The 26,475-nt window shown below is 41.0% G+C and overlaps 1 protein-coding gene and 1 pseudogene across 2 annotated transcripts in view; one reads left to right on the top strand and one right to left on the bottom strand.

Moving 5' to 3' along the window:
* BCAS1 (breast carcinoma amplified sequence 1) overlaps window positions 1-26,475 on the top strand; it is a 71,891-nt gene that overhangs the window by 18,024 nt on the left and 27,392 nt on the right. For both annotated transcript variants that reach the window (XM_015596971.2, XM_006921924.2), the window contains exons 4-6: window positions 1,115-1,686; window positions 17,552-17,707; window positions 18,654-18,698. In XM_015596971.2, coding sequence (XP_015452457.1) covers window positions 1,115-1,686; window positions 17,552-17,707; window positions 18,654-18,698 — 773 coding nt within the window. The remainder of the gene's footprint in view (window positions 1-1,114; window positions 1,687-17,551; window positions 17,708-18,653; window positions 18,699-26,475) is intronic.
* On the bottom strand, window positions 315-433 carry LOC112471079 (annotated as a pseudogene).

Below are 26,475 nucleotides of genomic sequence, written 5' to 3'. Positions count from 1 at the left end.
AAAATGAAGGTAATTGAATGAGGTCAGTGCAGAGGTCAAGGCGAAACAAGTGGGTGCTGGGAGCAGTGCCCCGCCCACAGCTCAGTCTCAGCCCCGCTAACCTCTGCTTCTGGCCCACCAGGACCTGAGGCGTAATCTGCATTCTTGTGTGGTTATCTGCTTTTCAGCCTTCAAAACGGAGACTTTCTGAGTATTACTTTTTTTTAATTTAATTTTATTTATTTTATTTATTGTTTTAGGCGAGGCAGCCCTTGGTTGACCTCACAGATTGCAAGGACCTTGTCAGCTTACAATCCCTGATATTTTATTTTTTACGCCTACAGCATCTGGTCTTTCCAGGTGGTCTCCCATCCAAGTACTAACCGGGCCCGACCCTGCTTAGCTTCCAAGATCAGACAGAATTGGGTTTGTTCAGGGTGGCATGGCCGTAGACTCTGAGTATTACTTTTTAAAGTCTTTCCGTGTTCTCAACAGATCAGCGACCACACCAGGCCGTGCCCCGTACCAACCTCCTGGGCAGTTGTGGGAAGCCCCCAACCTGTCTGGTTGCCAGTTTTCTCATTTGTAACTAATGACAGTTGCTAACATTCATGACATTCGCTGAGCGCTTACTATATTCCAGGCACTGTTCATATGTCCTAGGAATATTAACTCACGTAATCATAACAGAATGAGGTAGTCGGTTCTACAATTTGCCTCATTTTGCCAGACAAGCGGGGCACAGAAAAAGTAAGTAACTTGCATTCGAACAGACATTCTGACTCAGTGGTTCTGAAATGTGAGCGATTTTTGCACACAGGCTCCCCCTGCCAACCCCCCAAGGGACACATGGCAATGTCTGGAGACATTTTTAGTTGTCGCAACTTGGGGATGCTACTGGTGTGTGCTTTCTAGTAACTGGCTCCCCTCCTCGCTAACCTTCCGTTCCTCTCTCTCAAGAAGAGCAGGGTCAGGAGACACGGAGGGGACCAACTTCTGCTTTGCAGGGTGACTGGAGAACAGCCGAGCTCCAGTCTGCATCGCAGCCTTTGTATATAAAACATTCGGAGTCCATTATCCGTCCTCGAGTTTCCTGGCGTGGTTGAATAACTGCTGTTTGTGTTTGTGTTTACAGTCGATTTGGGAATAAGTGTCAAGGAGGATAATGTGGCCGCTTCTTCCCTCAAGACAATGGAGATAAGCCCTGTTCCAAATGCCAACGGAAAGAATCTTGGGAAAGAGGCCAAACCCGAGGCACCAGCTGCTAAATCTCGTTTTTTCTTGACACTCTCTCGGCCTGTACCAGGGCGTACCGAAGACCCAGCCACGGATTCATCTGCTGGATCAGTGACGCTTGGTGTCACCTCCAGTAACGCTCCAGAGAACAAAGAACTGAGTGAGAACATGGCCCTTCGGGTAGCAGCTGCGCAGGGCCACGACCCAGATAAAACCCCCGGCCAGACCCCGGCCCCACACGAGGGCTTCTCTGACACTTGGGGACCAGCACCTCTGCCACCTGAATCAGCAGAAGCAGCCCCCTCCAAGCCTAAGGACTCCAGCTTTTTTGACAAACTCTTCAAACTGGACAAGGGACAGGAAAAGGCGCCCGTTGACAACCAGCAGGAAGCCAAGAGCGTGGAGCATCAACGCCAGGCTGACGAGATTTCTGGGTCGCCGAGGCAGTCTGATGATGTCCCTGCGGAGGGGGTAAGTGCCGAAAAGGACGGTCCATGTTGTGCTTAATGCCAGCTCAGGGGGACACGACCGCGGTAAGACGATGGCACATAGTTTGCTCTACGATCACTGGGACCCTGACAAGCTAGCGGGCCCTCGACCCCTCTAGAACAAATAGTGCATTGTAGCATAGTGTCGTGCCGGTGGGCGGAAACATCTGTCTGCAGAACAATAACAGCTGTGGCATCTGTTTTGTGTAAGAGACAGGAGGAGGTGAGCTACATGCAGATGGATCTGTCCTGCCGTTTATCAGAGGTGAAGCTAGACAGGGTGCCTCTGCGATCAGTGGAGTCTGGAGAGAAAGGCATTAGCCGAATAAAAATGGATCCTAAAAGACTTAAGTACCCCGCCTGGCCTCAGTAGTTTGTTTCACATACAGTGCGTTTTCAGGCTTTCTTTGGAATCCATGTCGTTTCTTACTTTTAAAAGCCTGAATTGATCTTTAACTATCTTTTGCACTAACGTGTGGGTTTAAATAAAGACCTTCTATAGCTCTGGGCAGACTCTTTAAATGCACTAATTATTTTCCAACAACCTAGAGCAATACCTTTGTAAAAACTAGATAGATTTTATAGAGGTTGCCAGAATCAGTTGCTGCGCAAAAAAAAAGGCAAGTTCTTTTGATCTTAAAAAGAGCATTTTCTTTTAACCTCGGAAGAATTTGTTTGTATTCGAGGCAAAGAATAGAGCTCCTTGAATGAAGAAGGAAATAAAAGTTAATACATTATGTTTTAAGGCACTCGTTTCCTTAGTTAATGCACTTTTAAATAACAATATCTTTTTCAAAATTTGAGGATAAAATCAAGTGTCTCTAGTTGAGGTTAGAACCAGGAAAAAATTAGACAGGCCCAGCCTTTTATTATATAGTTGTGTATCATGGCTGTCAATATATTTATCTTAATAACAACTAACTGTTTTGCAAAGTTTCTAATAACGACACTGACTGACATTTACTGAGCTTTTAAAACATGCCAGGCTCTGTTTTAAATACTGCATATCTACTATTTATCTACTATTTTCCCTAAGGAAAATGAGTATCCCATTAATCTCTGGTTTTAAAGCATCCAGGGTGGCGTCAAGAATTATATGGTAAATATTAGATGCCAGCTAAAAATTCTGGACAGTTAAAATTGGCTTATGTGTTTAAGATCTTACCATCAGCATTCTGGCTATTTTCGCAAGTTTTGACTCCAAGAACTGATTTTCAAGTTTTCTTTCCGAACTTTCAAAAAATTGCCCTTCAAATACCCACTTCCCCAAAGGAACCAGTTCAGGAGCCAATCGAATTGCTTTCTGTATAATTCAAAGTCTTCAAATGCATCCAGGCATCAAATCTTTACTGAGCGTGACACTGCCAGGCATGGGTGAGGCAAGGCCATGGTGGCGGGCAAGACAGAGCATCCCTGTCCTCAGGGAGTTTGCAGTCCAGCAGAGAAGAGGTACAAAACCCCACAATTATTATGCAAGGTGCCAGGTATTCTGCTGAGGGAGGCCAAGTGCTGGAGAGGGTCCCCAGACATGGGAGAATTAGCCTGGCTGGCCCAGGAAACGGTCCATCAGTGTACAATCCTGGAGCAGAAAGTTGCTTGTCTTGGGGCTATAAAATGGTCACTGATATTTATGAATAGTTGCGAAACTATGTCCTACTTTACCCTGAGTGGAGAAACTCTGGTTGAGTTCTCATTATGGGTCATGGGCTCCTAAGGCCATTTTGAGGCTGTGGCTTATTGAATAGTCGCAAGTTTTATTTACATAGGTAGCCAAAGCCCACCCATTGCCTGAGTTAGGGAGGGATTGAGTTATTTGCATGAAGAGGATGAAGGACTGCCATTTGCCCATGTTTGGACAAGTGTCTAGTGACTCATCCAAATCTCCATCTTAATTAAATAAACCAGTTCAGCACCCGATAACCATGTATTTAACATGTATTCAACCATGAAACCCCAAAACACTCATTCCGATCCTATTTTAAGAGAAGTGTAGAAAAATTTGAGTTGTGTCAACTCAGCTTTTTTTTTTAAAGTAAAGACTCTTAGGGAGAGCACCTCAATTTCAGTGGAATAAGTTTCAAAATGAGATTGGAGTCAGTCAGAAGATGAGGACTTATACTGGGAACTTGGCAGCTATCACAGAGTCAAGCCTGTGGGTGATGTTTTCGTCATAGGAACCTCTCAGAAGCCCGCAGATTGTAACTCGTCGTCCTTCCTAAGTTAGCTTCCCTGGATTCCCTGACGAAACTGGCATCTGTTCTTGTCCCACGACCAATTTCCATTTTTTTGTTGGTGGTATCATTGGAACTTGAAATACTGAGTTTCTGCTCAGCAATATCTATGTGTCACACACAAACAAGTCATAAAACAGCTGCGCGTGTCTCCTCTCATCTGTGAATTTGTGGATATTCAAATACATATGTCTACGAAGATTATTTACAAAAAAAAAAAATGGCCTTCTGATTGTTAAGGTTTCTCGTCTGATTTCTGGCTACACAGTTCTGTAATTGGGGCAAAAAATATATACCAATTGTTCTCTAAGTGTAATGGGACAATCCAGCCCTCAGAACATGACAGGAATAAAACCTCCCAATCAATGGCCTTGTTGGTGAAAGTACCACATTAGGCATAAATGGCCGTCAAAGTATTGATTCAGAATTCTTAGGGTAAAAGATGCTCTGGGCTCAGTGGTATCATCTGTCCCTCCTCACTCATCCGCACGAGCGTTTCCCCCTAACTGGATTGGAATTCCAACCACAAACCCACAGAGCTGTCAATTGGGAGAAAGATGCCACCATTTCATTCTAGGGGGAAACACACAAATCTTCTGTGTTTTCGGAACGACAATCTTATTTTTGTGCCTTCTAAAACTACATTCAGAGCATAGCATAATTAAAACAAGGCCAGAATTCATGAACAAATGAAGCATTTACTACGTAGGCCAAAGAAAAGATAAATTATATGCCTGAAAGGTTTCACTGAGCTGTGATTCACACAAACCAACGTGTTGGCAAGGATAAGATTTTTTTTTTTTTTAATTTTTCTCTCCTCTCAACAACGGAACCAGATCTATAAGATATGCATTAAAGATTCATCAAGAAAAAAAATTGGTCCCATAATGAAAATTTGACCTTTACTGGTAAACAAAACAAAACAAAACACTAGATTTCTGGTGTCAACCAGTACTTCCAGAACTGTCTTTGTGCTGGGAAGACGAGGTTTGTAAAGTGTTGCCAGCATGGATTCGTGAGATTTAAACAGGAATATTCCTTTTCTTTTAAAAGCATAATTAAATTCTGCAATTGTTATTTAAACACCAACCTTGTGCGAGCCATTTAAAATATAAATCATGGCCTTAGTCCTTCAAAGATCACATAATTTAGTCAGAGACATCATTTTTTAAAGGAAGATTATGATAAGTGTGTTGATCAGCAAATTCATTCAGACTTCAGATATCAAGAAAAATAGTCAGCGTTTTTATTTCCTCCTCCCCTCTGCTCTCTCGAGCACACTCCATTCAGCCCTTTGTCCTACACAAAAACTGCTCTTGTCAAAGTTGCTAGGATGTCGTACCTCCCCCCACCCCTCACCGCAGCTGCCAAGTCAGATAGGACTGGGTCCTTATTCTATTGGACTTGCCAGTCACATTTGACACAGTGGACCATCCCCTTCCTTGTTGACACACCCTCCTCACTTGGTTTCCAGACCCCTCCACCTTCATCCCGTTTGCTGGTTCTTATCCTCTAAACACCAGAGATCCCCAGAGTTCAGTTCTTGGACATCTTCTCTCACTGTCCTTACTTCCTTGGAAATCTTCTCCGGTCCCAAGGGTTTAAATATAGCTACCTGCTGACAAGTCACAAATTTATGTCTCTAACCTAGATCAACCCCGGAAGTCCGGACTTAAATATGTGGCTGCCTCTTGCATATGTGTCTACTGGAACAACCTACATCTCCATTTGAATGCCCACTGAGCATCTCTACCTAGGTTATGTCCAAAGCTGAGCTCTTCATTCACACTTAACAACAACAACAGCAACAAACACCTACCTGTTTAGGCCACAGGTTGCCTCATCTCAGTTAATGGCAACTGCGACCACTGCTGCTTAGTGGTAGGATTGGAATTAAAGAATCAAGGTCTTCAGAGTCCTTTTCTACATTGTGTAAGGTTAGTCGATTAAAACATAAACAGTGCAGTCAAATAGCTTAGGTTTCAACTCTGCCTCTCTCAGCGACTGGCTGTGTGACCTTGTGCAATTTGCTTAACCTCTCTGGGCCTCAGTTTACTCATCTGTAAAATGGGGCTCATACTAGTAATAAGCACGTTTACACATTATTCACACTTATGAAAATTAAATAAGAGATGCCACGTAAAGTACGTAACAGAGATACTGCACTTTGAGAAAAAAACAATGAGCTAGTGTTAGTGTCACGGTTTTTCTCCCTGTCTACAGCCACATTTTAGTCTTTTATTTTTTCCTTCAAAAGTCGTCAACCAAAACTCATAGAGAGAGAACAACTGAATCTAATTTAAAAGCTGCATAACCAAAGGCATAAGTCCTCATTTGGGTTAAAAAAAAAAAAAAAGTACTGGACTTATAAAATAATTTTAGAAGCTATGGCATGTAAACGTCCTTGCACACCCACAAGCTCAGTTTCTTGGTCTGACTTTTAATGGTCCCTACAACCTTTCCTCTATTTTTCCAACTATATTTCCCACTATTCTCTTAAATTTCTCTAGTCAAAATGGCTAACATATGACCTGCGCAGATGCCATTCGCTTCGCAGTATTTTTCTCCGCCTGTATCTCTTTCTCTCTCTGTTTATTGAAAATTTACCTCACCTTCAAGTGCCAAGTTCATGAAGCTGACCAGACGTCCTCACTCATGAGTGGTTGTGATGACACGAATCCCCCTCGTGTTTTTCGTATGCTATACATTGAGTCAGATTCTGCAATAAAAACACTTTGAAGAAATCATCTCCTTGAAACATCGAAACGTTCGGGGGAATTCCACTACTTTTACTATTTTACAGATGATGAAATCAAAGCTTCGGAGAAACCGAGTCACTTATTGTAAGTTTCACAGCTGCAAAACAATGGTCTCTCTCCACAGCCCAGACTTTACATGTTCGACACTATGGTTGAACCGATGATTTGAAACTCGTGTAACGAGGTCGCAACAATGCAAAACGGACACTGTTGGTCTGACGAAGTGCTATTCAAAAATGTTAGTCGAAGATGGAAATACCAAGCTAATCTCGAATTAAAAATTACAAAGAGAATCACCTAATTCCAACATTAGAAGGCCACGTGAATTATAATCGGTGTTTTTTATTTTGTTTTGCATACCTTGGGGCCACCAAGCCATTGCCATCTCAAGTTAAGGAGTAAACAAAGTTTTCAGCTATACCACTACCGTTTTTATGAATCTCATGAATTTAGCACTAAAAAATGTTTGCTATGAAATGTTCACAGCAGCAGAGGCGACATGCAAGTGTTAGCAGCCTGAGTGACCTGGGTACAAGTTCAAATTCTACTACTTACTAGCCTCATGGGAGAGTCAAATAGTAAGAATTGCCCCCACTTTTGAATTATTTATGATTCCTAGGCTGTGTAGTGAGCATTTTGCATACCGTAGCTGCTTTGATTCTTATAAGAACAGAACAAGGCTGGTATTTTCATTGCCATTTGACAGATGAAGAAACTAGGACTCAGAGAAGTTAATGCATTTGCCCAAAGCCACACAGCTAAATCACTGATAGCACCAGGATCAAGATCTGTCAGTGGCCAAAACCTATTACACTCAGTCCTTTCAAAACCTTGTGTTTTCACCCACAAAAGGAAGATACTACCTGCCCAAGGAGCTATTATGAGAATAGAAGATGATGCAGGCAGTCGGTAGTTTTGCCACATAAAACAGTATATTTTCTAAATTGTCAGAAACTTAGAAATAAAGACTTATGAAACAGATAAATGACCTTCCAGCACGATGGACTTTGAGTAGTATATCATTTAGCGTGCCTTTGGCTACAAGTGGGAAAAAAAAAAACGAATCAATAGAGGCTTTGTTAATGAAGAGAATGTAGTATTTCTTGGACATAATAAGAATTCTAGAGGTGGGATGACTTAGGTTGGTTCAGTATCTTCACAGCCCCACGTCTGTGTTGACATAGAAGGGAAGCTTGGAATTTCTTCAGTGGAAAACAGGCTCCGCCAGCAAAGATGATGTGCCACAGATAGGAACCTGACACATTTTTTCCATACAACTTCATATCAGGAAGTCATTCAGTGAATGAAGCTAGTAGAGGCTGCTACAGTATAATTTATTTACATATATTCATTGCGCTAGCTTTTTAACTTGACTACGACCCAAGTAAGAAATAGATGTTACATCTTGACCTGATACGTATGTACATACATAAAACAAAGAATTCACAAAATAATACTATTCTTACAGCATGTATCACAAGCTCGTATTTTCTATTCTTTTCTATTCTGTTTGATGTTTAATGCTGGTTTCAACCCACTAAATCACTTTCCAATCCAATAATAGTCACGAGCTGAACTTTGAAAAACTCTGTTCTACCATAATCACCTTTTTCACATGCAGAGACAGTGCTCTTATGGGAGGTGACTGTTTCTCATGCAACTGGGTGTTCACAATGCCTGGCACACACTGGCATGCATGCAGTGATTTTTCTCTGCGGAACCTCGCAAATATAAAGCTGATACACATCACGTTACAACTTTCCGAAGAATGTTAGAATGTATTATTGCAATCTCGTTACCAGCTCTGCCTAACACAACTTTAAAATGGAAAATGTCAAAACGTATGTCTAGATAAACTACACAGAATCATACTTATACCATTATTCGATATTTTTAAGTCAGACTTTTACATGTAATGGTGTTAATCATGGTTGGAATATCAAGCGACCTGCATTTTGCAATGAGTTTGCAGAATAAATTTTTATGTTATCCAGTCCTTTGGTACTATCCAACCCGATCCACTCCTCCCTAGGTTATAATAACAGCCCTAATCTTTTGAGAGCTTGCTAACTCACAGAGGGGTGAAGCAACTTGCATAAAATTATATGGCTAAAAAGCAGCAGAGCTGGAATTCATCACCGGTGCCCACACGCTGAGCCACTCTGCCTGTAAGTTCAAACAGAGGGAACACTCTGAACCTTTTGAGACATTTTATACTTCCCACATTGCTGTGGAACATCTGTCCAGTGAGATCAGCCTAGAAACAGGGAGCCACTATCAAATGGTTTTGGAAAATACCACTCACTTTACACTGTCTCCTGAAGATTCCTAATGGACACCAGCCTGCTAAAAGTTCTGAGAAGTCCTACAGCAAGCACGCCTGCTTCACAATGTTTAGCCGAATGATTCTCAGGCGCCATTATTCAAATCACTATTAGCTATCTAACTAGTTGGGCTTATCTGTCTCTTAAGGAACCATTCGTTCTCCTAAGAAATGCTGAGCCAGGCATGTAGACCAAAGCTGGACAATGGCCTCTTGTGGGATGCATCAAACCACAGATAGGTTTTATCTGACCTACGCCATGTTTTAAATATTATAATCAATGAATAATATTTTTACATTGACAATGTCAATGATATTTTTAAATCATGAGATTTCGAGACAATTCCATATTTCAGACATTTCTGAAAAATACGAAGTTTTGTCTTTTACTCTCATGTGGAAGGTGAGTGATGGATGCTCCTGAAGATGGGACACTCAGCCCCCAGTTCGCCCGGTCCCCACCCCTCCATTGATTCCCAGCAGGGCAGCCCTGTGAGCTTACATTGTAATTTTCTTGTGGCAGAGTTAAGAGGAAAGTAAATATTTCCATTACAGGCACTTCACTTCCTTTACAGCACTTATCATAATTTGAAGTTACTTAGGTGACGATCTGATTAATAAGCTGTAAATCCAGCATGAGAGTCCATCTGTTGGCAGGTGTTGAACAAGAAATAGGAGACAGGAATACTTTCATTTATTCATTCGACAAACATCTGAGTGGTTTCTTTGTGCCAAGGAAGATTTTAGGTTCTAGGGTGGATAGAACGATATACCTCATGGGAACTTTCATTCTATAAACAATAAACAAAAAAATTAACAAACAGTTCTGGGGTATAGAAAAGGCTATTCAGGAAATACACAGTTTTAAAATAGAAAATATAGATGAAACTGATCATTAAAATTGGGTAGAGAGTAAGATCATAAGCAGCTTGGTGTAATCAAAAAATTTAGGAAAAAAGATATATTTTTTTCTTTTTCTGCACAAGGCCAAACCATTCTTAGAAAGTCGGCAGCCTAATTTTGCCAGCGTTCGAAACAGTTTTCTCACTATTGAGAAGTGTTTGTTAAACAAATGACAAACACATTCTAGGCTGTGGGTTATTAGCTTTTAAATTTGAAGACTTTTTTTTAATGTTGGACATTTTTCCTCTAATAAATGCAAAATGTCATATCAATACATGTTGGAACTAGTCACAGAACAGAAGACTCTCCCACAAATCCCTTTGTCCTGAGGTGATTTAACCTGAGAATCATTCTTTGCTCTCAGCAAATGAATTTTTCCATTTTCTATCGTACGTAGTGGGCGTGGTTTAAGAGTGTGCCAATTTGCGTGTGCTTAGGAATATCCCAAAAGTAACAATCGCTGCCAAAAAAAAAAAAAAAAGGCAAGAAAAGAACATTTTGTCGCTTAATTCTCTACCCACGTTTCACTCGCCATTGGAAATCAAGTTGACAAATTCACTTACCCCTCAAGTGGAGGGGTTGCGGAGAGAGAAAATGGAAACCCCTTATTTATAAGAAGCAAGTGTGAATTGCCTTCTTTGATAGATTTCTTTCTACCCTTCATCTATGGCAGCAATGAACGACTGGTTCATTTAATCTTATAAGTGCAACACCTCTGCATCAGTCAGTACCGTAGATTAATGAGGCCCTACCGTGTGAAGGTGCTGTGCTAGATGCCTGCTGAGATGGGAGTTTTTAGTATCCTGAGATTATGTCTGCAGAATATTAAAACAGGTGTTGATCTTATGGTTTACAGCAAACAGCATCATGCTAGATAACTGATCCAGCCGAGCTTGACTCAATTAGTATAAGCAGATAAAGTGAACAATGTTGATTGTTTCCTGAGAAGAGGAGTGAAAATGGATAAGTGGAACATTTTTAGAACCGTGTCATGCAGCTTGAATTCCCCTCTTAGAAAATACGCCAGAAGACAATGAAAATTTAGATTTCATGTTTCAGTATGGTCACGTTATTTTGATTGCCTGCCTAAGTCTCTGATAATTTCTTAATCAACTACCTAGATCACTAGGAAGCTTATTTCAACCATGGCAGTCAGGCGGTACACAATTTTAAAGTCCTAAAACACGCATGCTTTTGCACAATTTGACATATAGGAATTTATTGAGAAAATAAGCAAGATCGCATGTATAAGACTTTTTTTTTTTTTAATTGCAGCATTGCAAGAGAAAAAGCTGGGAAGATCAAAAAGGCCCAATAGGTTGACTTTGATACTGATTATGGTACACCTTGACACTGGCCATCAGAAACAAAGATGACGTAGAAATAGAATCATTGACATGAATTGACAGTTATAATATAATGTTATTCAAGAACAGTAGGTTTTAAAATAGTATATATGGAATGATCTTTTTTGAGTAAAAGGGATGTCCGCCTGCCCACATGTGTTCCTCCTTCTACCCGAAGGAGTATAGAAAGAAAAATTGCAAATTGTTATCTATAGTTTCTTTCAGTAATGGGATAATGAATGCATTTTATATTTTTACTCTTTGCTCGTCTGTATTTTCTCTTTTTTATAAAAGAAGGAAGTACAGCATACTGCCTAGCTAAGTAAAAAAAAAATAAAAAATACTACGATCTAGGTTATTTCCTGCTTTCTCCACAAGGCTGTGCTATGAGGCTTGAGGCAACCTGATTTTTCTAGCAATGGCAACAGGCAGCTAGGAACAGCTTCAACAAGAGGTTATTTTTTGCTTACAATAATTCTCAACTCTGCAGTCCAGAGCGTGGGTGCCAATTCCTTGGTCAGAAATAACACGGATGTTTAAAAACACACTTAGAGCTAAGTGTGCAATAATCTCCAGTAGGAGATAGAAAGAGAAATTTTGATATGCATGGGCAGTTTTGGGAGCCCTGTCATAACTGGCATGTCTTACGCTATTGGTATTCATTCCCTGTTTTTGCCACGGGGTTGAAAGATGTGAGTACATTTTTATCCGTTGATGTGAACTGGGCAGGAACAGTGAAGAAAAGAAAATACAAAATGAGCTACAGCGATAGACCCTTCTTAGGTGGATTTCGGTTTTGTAGTAAAGCAACGTTTAAAAAAAAAAAAATTCCAATCTGTTTAGGAAGTTTTCAGGTTCCACAAAATGTTTTTTGTAGACTTTGGTTTTAGAGTTCCTTCCTGCTTGTTTATTAATTCGCTTTCCCTTCGAGGCAAATCGAAGGTGAATTCTATCTTCAAGAATTAACCAAATGCCATTTTTCTTCTCAAATCTGACAATGGCTCTATGCAGATGATGGCACTTCCGGAAGAAGAACGTAAACACTTAATGATTGTCTGGAGACCACTGTTGCCTAGCAAATGATGCCTGTTTGAGGTTGGGGCACCCAAGTGGGACAGGAAACAGCTTTCCTTTTTATTTCAGGCAGCATGTGGCTCAAATTTCTAACAGATGGAAAGGAGTGGAGTAATGGGTTTTCGTACCGTTCAATGTTTTTCAGACAAATTTTCCTGTGTTCAACTGTACATCAGGTACCAATTCTTGGTACAAAGATTCAAAATGAAACCGGTGATGTATGATCAATGGCTAATCTAGATGACGTGGACGTTCATCACAAATTGTTCCAGACAAGGCTTTTTTAGCCTCGATCATCCTGCCTGAACTTATATTTTCACTAGGACAATGTAGACTTTGCTTAAAGGGAGCTGGAAACCAGTTTACAGTTGAAGGAAGGTGCCAGAAGTTCCATATGGGTTTCATTGCAGACAATCAAATTATGATAAGGTGGCATTATTTTTCAAACATGGCAAATTGTGATTACTTAACTAGTGTTCCTGTCTGTTTGCCCTTTGAAGCCAATAGAAAGGGAAAAATACAGACTGCTTCTGCACAGATGAAAAACAAACTGACACCACGAACACCTGTTTGCTTAAAAGAAGTTTCCTGGAGAATGTTTGTGTGTCTGTCTAAAATTTCTGTTTGCTGAGAATGAGCTGGAGGCCTGATGAGAACAGCAAAAACATAAAATGGCATACTTGCCGTTGGTATTTTTAAATGTATCCTTCTAGGCTTGCTTTGGGCATTCAAAATCAAATACAAATGTAAGTTCTCTCTCTTTTTTTTTTTTTTACTTGAAAACAATATAATACACACTCTGTTCTATTCTGTACTTTTTTTGTCAGTTAACACTGCTTTTTATATCTGTATAGCTTCCTCATCTGTAACACTTGTGTACTCTTCCATTGAATGAATGTACCATAATTTATTTACCCACAACCCTATTAATGACATTTGGCTGGTTTCCAAATATTTGTTATTGCCTCATTTCAGTGAATAACCTCATGTATCTGTTATTTCACACATGTGTGAATTGAGGTTTTGCGTTAACTCTTAGACATGAAATCACTGCATAAAAGAATATATTCTTTTTTTAAACGTTGGGAGATAATGCCAAAATTTCAGCCCTCTATCAAAACTGAATTAATTTACTCTCCGATCAGCAATGTCTGAGAGAGCGCCTGGTTCTTACCCTAGCCTTCCAACCAAATTTTCTTAAACGTTTGGATTTCTTCATTTTCAATTTTTTTTCATAACTTCTGCATTTTAAGTCGAAGTTACAAAAAACCTCTCAATCTAAAATTATCAAATGCTTTCTTGTGTTTTCTTCTAGTATTTTTATCTATAAGGTTGAATTATGACAAGTTAATTTTTTTCCAGATATAACCCTGTTGTCTTACATCTTTTATGAAAAATTCCTTCTTCACTTTGATAAATCTGAGGCATCCTCTTTATCACACACTACATTCCCATATGTCTTTGGGTAAAATGTGTCATATGGGAACATGTCAGTCGGGCCCTTTTAGAGCTTTTGTACTAACTCCTGCTCTGACTTGAATTCTCCTATTCCCGAATTTCATGTGACTGATTCTTTCTGGTCATTCACATCTCTCTTCGGAGGTTCTTCATGAGAGATGCCTTTCCTGTTACCATACCATGTCGCCACTATCCAGTTATTGCTTTAATTGCCAGTAGAGCACATATGTCTGGTATTTTCTCATTTCTCTAATTATTTAAAAATGGACACTCTCTGTCTCTCTACACACACACACACACACACACACACACACACACACACACACACACACACCAGGGAACAAGAATAGAGAAACAAGGGAAATTTAAATAAGAAAATCTTTGGCGAGAAGGTAGTATTTGAGTAAACATCTGAGAAAAGGAAGACGACGAGACAATGCAACACAGAGCTTCAGAAAAGCTTCTTTCCTCTGAAATCATTTGGGCCTGGGGTCAAATCCAAGTTCCTCTCTATGACCATAAAGCAAGTTATTTATTCTTTTCACACATCAATTTATTCATCAGTAAAAATTAGATCTTTTTAGCTAGCTTAGCGTTGAGCCTGACACATAAAGCTTAGTCGTTTTTATTATTACTATAGTTATTTTTCCTTCTCATGACACATTCTCCAAAGAATTCATTTCATGGCTGTGAAATATTCTATCATGTGGTCATAGATAAATGTTACATGTTAATACCACATGCTGCTTTATTTATCTATTACAGACTTTTTAAAAATTATTTATTCTTACTCTTCCAGCACTACCCTATCATGCTTTTTTGAACTTTTTAATCTTAAAATCATTGTACATTCACATAGTGGGTGTTTGCCGAGAAGGGCAGTTATCATCTGAAAGTTTCACGTTGCTAGACTGGTTCTTTTCGAGTCCCTTGGTTGGGAGAACGGGCTTCATGAGAAGATATTTTTTTTTTGTCAGCACCCATTGGTATTTTCAGGTTGCCAGCCTCTTCAGCTCCAAGTCTTTTTTGTGGCAAAAAAGAGAAGCCAGGAACTTCGCCACCATGTTTTCCTCTGGGCCCCTAGCTGGTCTGCCTTCTCCTCTCCTTTCAAAGTCTTCTGTGTTCGCTTTCTACATAATGTTGGGGATCTTCCATTGTGCTTAGTGAAGGAATAAGGAAGAGTTTGTCGTCTCCATCTTCCTGGAAGTGGAAATCTTATGTTCTTTTTTTAAAACCCAATCTAAGGACAAAAATGTCTTTCCAGAAAAGGGTTCAAGTTCAAGCTGTGGATTTTGATTTGAAAAAAAAATAAAACTCTCACTCAGACCACCTGCTTTGCACGGGGCCAGCAGGTCTCGTCGCCCCTCGGTTGTTGTCCAGGTCTTGAGACACTGCCGCCTCTGCGAGATCGTGGAAGTGGAGGGCCCATCTTCGGGCGGCTGGGGCGGAGGAGGAGGCTGGAGGCGCGTCTACTCCTAGAGTCTGTCAAACCGTGTCTCCCCCAGTGAGAGTGCTCCCCCTGGGTGAAGAAGGCCACCTGGCCCGTTTGCTTTCCCCATCTACGTGGCCACGTGACGTTCTAGCCGCTCATTTCCTTTTCAGTTGACTTCACTGTATTCCGTGTCATTCCCAGGAACTTCGATCAATGTGCTCTGTGTGTTTAGCCCTGGAATCTCAGAGAAGAATCAGTGTCTCTTGCTCCCGTCAGGAAACACCCAGTCTGGGCACAGGGGGCCTTAGACGCAGACCCTTCCATCCACCGTGGTGAGCGCTGGGACGCCAGCCCACAGGCTATGCGACCAGACCGGCTCAGAGCAGCCGACGCAGTGTAGAGGTCAGGGGACCCTCCAGAATAGATGCTTCCCTGCACCCCACACCCACACAACCTCTTGGAGGACTTTGCCCACAGTCTAAAGTAGCAGCACGCTGGTCACTCTGTGTTTGTTCCTTCATCTTCAGTGTCTTCCTTGCAACCTTCACCGCCTGAGTCACATGTCACATTTACTGGTTTATTTGTATCTGGAGGGAGTGGGCAAATCAGCTCTTCCTCCTCTACCCACCTCCAGACCAAGCTCCGCACTGCAAATCCACAGTCCCCGGATGTGTTCTACTTATCACCTGCCACCCCTACCAGTGAATCAAACAGCTTTTCAGATCTCAAGAGGGCCTTCCTAATGAGAGCGTCCATGTTTTTGCAGGAATATTTATGACGTTATAAAATGTGCCTACTTCTTGACCCAGAAATTTCACTTCAGGGAATTTACCCAAAGGATAGATACGCATAATGGATTAAAAATATAAGTGTGGGGTGTTCATTTTATACCTCTTATAACATCCTAGATGTAAAACTATAATCACCATAAATGCCCATCAATAAGGATATTAGATAATAAATAACGTCACACGCACACAGAATACTGCGTGGGACATGAAGGATGATGCAGATCTAGCTGTGTGGCGACGAGAAGATGTCTGAGCTATTTCGTTATGTGAAAAAAAAATGAGTTGATGCAGATAGCACCATCCCACTTGTATAAAATTTATTTACATCCATTCATCTTTTAAGTAGTCAAATAGTACATATTTATTGAATGGCTGCTGTGGGCCTCCCTGCCCTAGAGAAAAAGCAGTGAGCAAAGTCAAGGTAACCTCTGTCTTTGTCAAGCTTACAGTCAAGTGCAAGCATGAGGAAAGGAACAGATACTGAGCATGTAAAGAAAAATGTTGTAACAGCTAAGACGGGAAAGGACAAGGGACAATAGTAGAGATGATAACGAGGGCCGGAGAGGTGACACTTAAGACTTGAATGATGAATGGAAATTACCCACGGGCAGACAGAGGGGAAGAATGCGCCAGACAGGAAGACTTGAGGTTGAAACTAGCTTGTGGTGTGTGTTTTTGAAACTCAAAGAAAGCTGACCAGAGAGAACGAAGGGAAGGAAAGAGCGCCTGCCACACAGGGGTTAGGGACAGAGACATGAGCCAGACCCTGTATCAGAGTTTGGACCTGACTCCCCAGGCCATAGGAAGGTCTTTGGAGGGTGGTAAGAAAGGGAAGAATGGGGTCTGCTGAGTAAATAATGGCTTGAAGGGACCAAGGGCACTAGCAGACAGGGCAACGGGGCCGTCGGAGTCACGAGGTGGAGAGATGGCCAACGCTGGTCCAGGGAGGTGGGAGTGGAGATGGGAAAAGGGAGACAGGTCCAGAATGCATTCTACACCTGGGTCAGTTAGAGGAGAAAAATCAGTCCCTATACTACCTTCTTTGTACTGATTAACAACCAGATCCTAACAAAATAATTATTATTTTAAAATATAAATACGTTTTTTTAGTTGGTATGTGTCACCATTGTGGAGATTGTGGAGAATCTAGTGGACACGTCTCTGGGGACCACGTACGAATTGTTAGGCTAGGAGACCACAAAGATGGAGACCCACCGGCATCATAACACCCTCTTTGCAGAATTGGTAGAAAAGGGTTTTTGTTTGGAATGCAACGTGCACTGCTGTGTTTGTTACCCTCTGGCTCCAAACAATGTCTCTCCAACTGACTGCAAATGCTGAATATGTTAGAAAGAGGGTGAGGGGAGGAAGAGTGACTCTCATAAGCGCCTGATTGTTCCACATGCCCGTGGGCAGAAGAAGTATGGCTGGAATTAAGGGGTAAGGGAGAAGGGGACGCGAAGCAAAAATATTGCTTTGAGAGTCTACATTCAACAAGTTGCAACTGTGAAAAACTCTCTTTTGCTCCTAGGACATAGTTGAAGGCAAGGGCAAAGGACAGGAAGTCACACCCGTGAGTTGCTCCGTCCCCGGGGACTCTGAAGAACTGGAGATTGCAAAGGAGGACCCCCAGACGACAGATATAACCGAGAATAATAACTCCATCATGAGCTTCTTTAAAACACTGGTGAGCAGTTACCTTCATTTTTTTCCTCGATTCTATTGCTCAAATGTTTTGTTATTCTAAGAATAATGCACACGTTAGTGTCGTCGTTCTGAATGGGGTGTCATCGTGATGCAGCTGGGACACTGGACAACAGTGACAAGATATGTTTTGTAAGGGGATTGTGTTGCCCCAGGCTTTTGGGGAGGGAGACTCCAGAGATGGGAACTGTGAAACGAACAGGGGTACCCGAACTGTGTAACGTGAGCTGTGTCCTGATGGAGCTCTATTGCAATTGAATGGTCATTGATCATAAAACGAATTGGAGAATACCTCCTCTAGCTGTCGACCTGTTGAAGCAGCTTTGCCATTCACACGGCAAATGAAACTGTAGAAACCACTTTCTATCTAGTTCCATCGAAGTCTATTTGAACTGGACGGAGGCCGAGACCCATGTCTTGCACTGCCTGTTCATCTCTGACTCCTCAGGACAGAGCCCACGGCCAGGCACATGCCAGACACTCAGAAATGGGCTGGTGAATGAACGTGTCATTAAGCAGACAGCTCCAAGTGCGGTCGGGCTTTTCCGAAGGCCAAGACTAACTTCAAAACATAAAACCAAAAAAGACGATAGAATGTGCCACAAAGAGCAAAGGTTTGTTCATTTGTTTGGGTTAGTGGCAGAATTGATGGAAGGCCTGTGGCCTTCCAGGAGACAATTTTGAGTGTGGTGAAACTCTTGGTGAATATAAGATCTGATGAATTTCATTATAAAATATTGGTTTTTGTTAACTTTTGTATACCTGGGTATACCAGAAGTCTGTGAGTTTCTACTGTACTAAATGGACTTCTCATAATATTTTTTACATGTATAGTGAACTGGACCACCCTAAAAAAACTATATATCTATGAAATAAAATCATCCTAAAGAGCTATGATTTTTACTATTTGTTTTTCTCAAATTTTTAAGGTTTCACCTAACAAAGCTGAAACGAAAAAAGATCTGGAAGATACGGTAGGTAATTTGAAGTGTGTTTATATTTGGGTTTTTATAGAGAATTGGATTTGGATTTGTATCTGCTCCATTGTTTCTTGAATTTTTATGCATGTGTACATATACATATGTACATATATCCATATTTGTTTGGCAATTTGATCGTGCTGTTAGATTGTCTTTAAAATGTTTCATTTATGTCAATGGTATTTGGGTGGGAATTTTAGAGGGAAGCTTGAAACATTTGCCAATCCTGGCTAAATAATGTCACTATAACCCATTTCTTATGCAGAATAAGAACAGAACAGTAATAATATATGTCATCCTAGTCTTTTTAGTTGTATGTACAGAGACAAGGGAAAATAGTAAAAATTAGCTCCTGGAAATGAGGAAGAGGTAAGACTCCATTTAAAGTAGAAGAAAAGGCTGCTGTATTTTTGGGTTTTTTAAAAATATGTTCTTTGTTTGTTTTTCATGTAATTTGAAAAAAAAATAAATCTTCACTTCAAAGGCAATTATTTGACGAAGCGAAAGTGTCACCAGTGGACACTTGCCAAGTGAAGAAACGTGTAGAGGAGTTAGGATGCCCTAGAGAGCCTAATGTCTTCTCTGTCGTCTTGGAAATTCAGCCAATTCCCTTCAAAATAAATTTTGTTTGGAATGACTAATTTCTAGAGGTGTTTTCCCTTTACACTTGACAGACTGATTACCTCTAGTAAAACACATAATTTAAGTTTCACAGGAATCGTGAGGAAAGTTTAACTTGGTGACAGATAAGTGTCTTGTGTCCTTCTTTTATTAACTTCAAGTGCTTTGAAAGACACTGCCTTGGCCAGCCTCATACATCTGCTCCCCATATTTAAAGGGGCTAAGCTGTGAAAAGGATCCTGCAATTTGTCTCAGAAGACCTGCACTTGAGTGCTGGTCCTTGCAATTTGTCTCAAAAGACCTGCACTTGAGCGCTGTTTCTGCTACGTGATAGCAGGACCAGCACTCAAGTGCAGGTCTTCTGAAACAAATTGCGTAATCCTAACCGGTCTGAACCCAACGTCCACATCTCTAATATTTGGACAATAAAAGTTCTATCTCCCCGACCCAGGGTTGAATGGAGGTGTGACGATGCCTGGTAGACCACAGAGCTCTCTTTTCAGAGCTCCCTACTTCCATACACACTGCAAGACAGACTGAACACCATCATTACATTTGTACTGTATTGATCGGTTCCCCTAACATTCTTTTTTCTCTTTTATTGAAGAAACCTATGTCTGAGGCATCTACACATTTTCTTATAAAATTATTCGTTTGCTACAAGGCAGCTAGGGTCAAGTTCAGTGAATGGTTGGGTCCAGTGGTTTTTCGGTTTCGGTGTTGTGTTTTGCATTGTTTGAGGCCACATAGTCAGCACAATAGGCTATAAATAGTGGAATATGTGGGTGTGTTGGGTGGCTCCCCAAGTGACCTGATGCTCTCACGCCCTTCAGCTGCTCATACACCAACACTCTGCCTCCACCCAGAATGTGGTCCTAGCTGAATGGGCTGAGCTGATAAAATCTCATTGCCCAGAGCACTGAGGGGTCACCGCTGGTGGAACTAGGTCTCAGAAGAGGGTTTTGTGAATGTAGGTGGTCCATGATACCCACAAACAGACCTCTTTCTACAAACGCGGTTCTCATACTTCACCTTTTAACATCTTTTCTACTGAAGTTCTTAGAGTCACGCTTTTGAAACGTCTGTACTGTTTGTCCATCTTCCCATTTGGCCCTGGGCAGTTTTTAGCCACTACGCATTCCTCACAAAATTCCCTGCCATTTGTAATTTGAGTCAACAATTCTGAATGGCTGTGGCTGGGCTATTTCAGTTCCAATCTTGCCCTACTTTGGCTCCGTGAACTGGTTCATACTAGAAATTTCTTTTGCCTGGGAGATCTGCCCATCTAGAAGTCAGTTGAAATTTTTGTGGATGAAGTGAGTAAATATTTGCTTCCCTGAAGTTTCTAAAATTGCATAAAAGGCAATCGGTTTGAGAATTAAAGTCACTCAGTGGTAGTATACGCTTTGACTCCAGGGTAGAAAAATCAATCGTTTGTCTTCAGGTATTTTTTTCTCGTCCATGTGACAATACCATTTAGGTATTTACAAGTATCAAGTAGGGACTGTGTTATCTTTTAGATTTTTTTAGATTTCTCACCTGGCTATTTTATGTCATACAGACAGAGTTCAAATGTTCTGTCATTGTCTTTACAAATGGATTTGTGTTAATCTGGGTGATTTAAATCGGTCGCCGTGTTGAAAATCCATGTGTACTTGAAATGGACCGTGAAAATGCTCCTTAGCAAATCATCTTTGACAGTTTAAAAAAGATAAACATTCATGTGCTGTCTTGTAGTTGGGGGATGGGGTGATATACCAACGGTTAATTGCCAAAGTGTTTTAACGCACTTTAAAACAACTGGAAAAAAAAAATGGATTTTGTTTAAAAACAAAGTACTAAGCTGTGACTGCTGTTGCCCGCAAGGCATCCAAAACAGAAAGCGTGTGTGATGGACAAGCTGGGCAGAAGACCTCCGAGGTCCAGGCTAAAGGAATGCCAAAGTGTTTTAACGCACTTTAAAACAACTGGAAAAAAAAAAATGGATTTTGTTTAAAAACAAAGTACTAAGCTGTGACTGCTGTTGCCCGCAAGGCATCCAAAACAGAAAGCGTGTGTGATGGACAAGCTGGGCAGAAGACCTCCGAGGTCCAGGCTAAAGGAAACAAGAAAAAGCCTCTGCATAGCCCCAGGCTAGGGCTCACCTTTAGGAAATTCTTTAGGCATAAGGTCTGTATCTTCCAAACGAGGGGGCAGGGGAGTGGGGAAGAACCCTGGTCTTCACCACGTGATGTACGTGTGGTTCCACATCGACCCAACTGAGCTTCTGTGAAGACAGAGCCTTGAGTGGCGGGGATCTTTAAATGGGGGTGAATGATTCTGTGAATCACATTTTAGTAATTTTTAAAAAAGTTCTTTATAGTTATAAACAGATTAGTTTCTTCCTAGTGTGGACCAGGGTTCTGAAATTACTCTTCTAACCCAGTGTTTCCCAAATGTTGAAAATATACACACCGCCTTCATCATTTTTGTCATATATTTTTATTATTTACTTGATATTTTTATATTGGAGTGAACCCATTTCCTACTTAAAATTATCTTTAATATCTTCAAAAGAAACTTTAATATTACATCCTACATAGAAAATCAGAGTCGACATAGAGGAAGGTAACTATTAATATGGCCAATAAAAAATATATTTTACATTCTAGTTACCTGTTTGTTAAGCTCTGAATCTAAGGCCCTTTCTAGCTTTATGAAAAGGCAATTAGACAGCAGTAGAGAAATGTTAAAGATATACCAGCAGCAGACCAAGACTCCCCCCGAATATTCTTAGAAGGATTAAATGAGTTAAAAAAGAAAAAGTATTGTCACTATTTGATTGTGAGTTAATGTCATATCTCTGTACAATGTAAAATCATCCCTGAATCAATCAATGGTATGCTTTCTACACTTTGGGAAATACTATTCTAACCTCGAGATAACAATTTCATCTTTCTGTGGTCTGTTACATTCATTCCCAGTATTAACTAAGCTTATACTGATCCCATATAAAAACCCATGCAGAACAAAACAATGCGTAAAGGCAGAGAGAGCCCTATCTCCATGTCCCTGGAGAAGAGAACACAGGAGTCAGTTTGGACGATTTCATTCTTCTAATGTCTAAGAAGACACCAGTGTTTGTCTGAAGCCATCAGTTAAAAAGACCCCTGCATTGGGCCAGCATGCTTGGAAATGTGTCTAAAATATCAACCATTCTTCACTAAGTTGAATGAACTTATTAAAAAGACTTCCCCAGCTGGATGTGATAGTCCCGGGATTGTGTATGCAAATCAAAGCTCCCTAGAAATCTCTCATGGGTGAATCTATATTGGCATAAACAAATTATGTTATGAAGCCACCCTTCAATTTCCATACAAGCTTCTTTTGTTCTGTAAAGGGAGAAAGGGGTCGATATTGCAATGGGAGGAGAGAAAACTAAAAAGCGAAACCACTGTACGTGAAAGATAGTTTGATAACTGCTAGTGAAACACGGCATGGACCTCATACAAAGGAACCTAGCTGAACTCCCTCTTAGAGCTGCTGTGAGCGGGAGGCCTTGAAAGTTTAAGTAGTGTGTGACTCTCCGCAGCCCTGGATCTGCATTTCATTATGACATTCATTTCACACACAGAATCTCCCCGACCCTTACCTTAAGTTCATTATTCCTAAGTTCATTATTCCTAAGACATCCCAAATCATTAGCCTTACATCTTGCCACTGAGTTGCATCCGGGGTAGGATGGGATTCAGGAACTACGGGGAAGATGGAGAGGATCCTCTTTCTGGGGTTCTGTCGTACAGACACAGGACTTTTGGGTTTTGCCCTGAGTTACATTCAGTCTATTTTTCACACGAAAGTAGAGTAAGGGGACAATTCCCATATGTTCTTACTCCTCATTTATGTAACAGTTTGGATCTCATTGTCTTACCCCCGTACCTAGGACAGATGCCGTCAATGAACCTGTGGTATGATTATAGGAGGTGTGATTCTCCTTCTCCTTGATTTCATTGTAATCTAGGACAGAGAAGAAATCCAAGCAAATATGAGGATAAAATATCATCTAGTTTTACTCTAAAAAAAAACACACAATGGTTATCGATTCTGGCTAACGCTTAGGTTCATTTCTGTACGTCTCAATTTTCCTCCCTATAAAGGGAATTTTCTTAGTTTAAGGAAGTGGAGAAGCCTGGAGTTAATAAACAAAATGAGTTAATTGTTATAAATAATGAGGGTGTCAGCTTTCCTTTGCTGAATCGGAATCCTTTTTTCTTGGCTGCCTCACAGGCAATGCCTCCAAATCAAATTTTTTCACACGTGCTTCCAACATCGGACATGACAACTTATACACAAGGCAGGGCATTGTTTTTAGAACATTTCTGCCATGCCCAGAAATGCCCCCTCCCCACTGAGGTTTTCCTGATGCCCACCCTCGCTGTAAGGCAGCTGAAATATTAGCAGCTCGCTCACGAGATTCATAAACCTGCCATACGTTCATTGTTTTTTGGTTCTTGGTGTGATGTTTACATCTTACTAACACCTTTCCTCTCCCACATCCAAATGTGAAAACAAGATGAATGTTCATTGTGGAAAACGCAAGGAAGGTCATTTGAAAGACAATCTCCAAATCTAATATCTTAGAATGTCACAGGTAGGGTTGCCATATAAAATGCAGGCACTCAGTTAAATTCAAATTTCAGATAAATAGCAAATAATTTTTAATGTGACTATAACTATATCCCAGGCAATATTTGGGACCTATTTATGCTATTAAAAAAATGTTATTCTTTGTTGATCTGAAATTCAAATTTAACAGAGCATCCTGTATTCTCATGGTTATTTGCTAAATCTAGCAAATATCCATGAGACAGAGTCCAAAAGATACCAAGAGATTTTATATTTTTAGTTTCCTTGGTTATGCAGACAAAGAATATTAATTCAGTCGATGCTGGCAGAACGCCATGTGGGGCACTTTGGGAACTAAGGAGATAGGTAGGCAGGGAGGGAAAAAACTAATGGTAGTCTACAACATCTAACACAGCAGATGCATCTGAGCATGTACTGTAGCCGTTTGGGAGGGTCATAGATCATGTTCATGTCTGATCCTTGTTCGTAACGGCCCCTGAATTCAGATTTCAGCTCTGCCACTCCCTCCCCGCCCCCCTCCGCCCCGTGAGTGTGATTGAGGGCAAGTTATTTAACCACCTAAGACCAAAATTTCCCTAACTGTAAAATGGACATGACAATCAGTTTCTTCCTCATGGGATCGTAATTAGAATATACAATTGCTTAGAACAGTGCCCGGCACTGCTACCTTTTACTGTTATTATTAAGTCAATAATTAAAAGTCGGAAATTAGGTCTTGAAGAGGTGACTGTGGTCCAAGGGGCTAGGCAGGGAGAGAAGAGGCAGAGAGGGAACAAAGGCAAGTGACAAAATCAGCCAGGCCTGAGGCGTGGTAGGGATTTAGTAAACCGGATCTGTCCCAGAGAAATTCTAGAACTCCGGAATCTGGGGGGCTTTTCTTGTAACCCCAATGTGGCTTTGGCTGAGTAGGCTGAGCACATAGGAAGGGACAGCCATCAGCTGAGCAGATGCACAGGCATCTAACGTGTAGAAAGCCAAGCAACAGATTTTAAAGCAAAACAGCATGGGATCATTAAGCAATAGAGCATCTACAGTAGTGACATTGCAGGATTGATGATTGGCTCAAACCAGCCCCTTTCTTAGAAATGGAAATAAGGTCAGCCCCACTTCTCCAGGTTCTTCAGCTGAAACGGATCCCTGAGCAATGGGGGTTCTCCCAGGAAAGCAGGAGGGGAGGTCCATGTTGGGGAGGTGGCCGCACTTGGCCAGCCCCTAATCTTTCTGCTTCCGTCCCATTCCTCACGAGCTTGCCCAAGGCCTTTAGAGAATGCTGTAGCCTGTGCGTGGAGCATCCTTCCTCCTTCTCCAGCTAATTTCCGGTCACCCTCAGACCGTAGCGCATCACCTCTTTCTCAGTAAAGCCTTCCCCGATTGTCATGACCGGATCTAATTTCCTGGTTCAGCTTTTTCTTTTAAATACAGTTCCTCCTCTCCTGCCCCCTCCCCCCATAGCACTTATCACCGTTGAAATTATACAAGTTTGTGGAATTATTTGATTAGTATCTTTCTCTCCGTGAGGACACGTAACTTAGTCCTCATCAAGGAAGGGACTCGATGCATTTTTTATGAATAAATGAATAAATAATACTTTCTCATATTTTCTGAAGAAGAAAGCCAACTACTCGCCGGAGGCTACTTCCCCGTTAATCAGTCCTCTTTAATTTAATTACTATTTAAAGCTAAGACCCAAGACCGATTGGACACGTGTAAACACAGAACTTCATGAGCTCAGCCTTTTTGAGTTCACTGTTTATAAAAGGCAGAGGTTATTTTAAATCAAGGCATTTGTACCCTTTTAAATGGAACTGGGGTTATTCCAGGATCAACTACCACAAAAATAATTTCTATATTTTGGCCATTTAGCTCTTGATTTAAATTTAGAATATGTTCAATAAATGACTCCCCTTTAGTGTTCAAAAAACTCAGCACAGAAAATATTGTTTCTTTCATCAAATAGTAAAATTTATGTTATTTGCCAGCACCCTTTGGAGAGGTGGCACGCTGTGTGGAAAAAACACTAAGTAGAAACTGGAAGTCCAGACCTGAGGCCACACTGTGGCCCTTGATTGATGTTAGGCTCCAGTTTTCCCATTCAAGAAAATTCAGGCATTGGACCAGGTGGTCACTAAGACCCTTTCCGACATAAAAAAAAAAATACTATGATACTTCCTATATTTTTTCACACCCCATTTTTACTGCTAGATTTTTTTTTTTTCCCCCAGAAAATGTAGTCAAAGATCTGACATCCCTTGAATTTAAAGGGTTAGTGTCATAAGTTCCTGGAGCAAAAACCATAACATGAAGACACTTCAGATGAAGAGGTCCGGTCAGATGAACCACGTGGAAAAATTTTAATGCCAATATTCACTCATGTTGAGAGAAACGTAGACTATAATTCTCCTGACTTTCCCTTCATCCCATGACTCAGGCGGTGGCAGAGCAAAGGAAGAAACAGCCCAGCCATCGAAGAAGTCAAATATCCTAGAATGAGACCTCAAAGTGGCCACTCAGAAGAAGGGAAAGA

This window comes from Pteropus alecto, unplaced genomic scaffold, assembly GCF_000325575.1.
Source record: "Pteropus alecto unplaced genomic scaffold, ASM32557v1 scaffold45, whole genome shotgun sequence".
Lineage (NCBI taxonomy): Eukaryota > Metazoa > Chordata > Mammalia > Chiroptera > Pteropodidae > Pteropus > Pteropus alecto.
The sequence above is the reverse complement of the archived record's forward strand: the minus strand, read 5'-3'. Positions and strand labels throughout refer to the sequence as shown.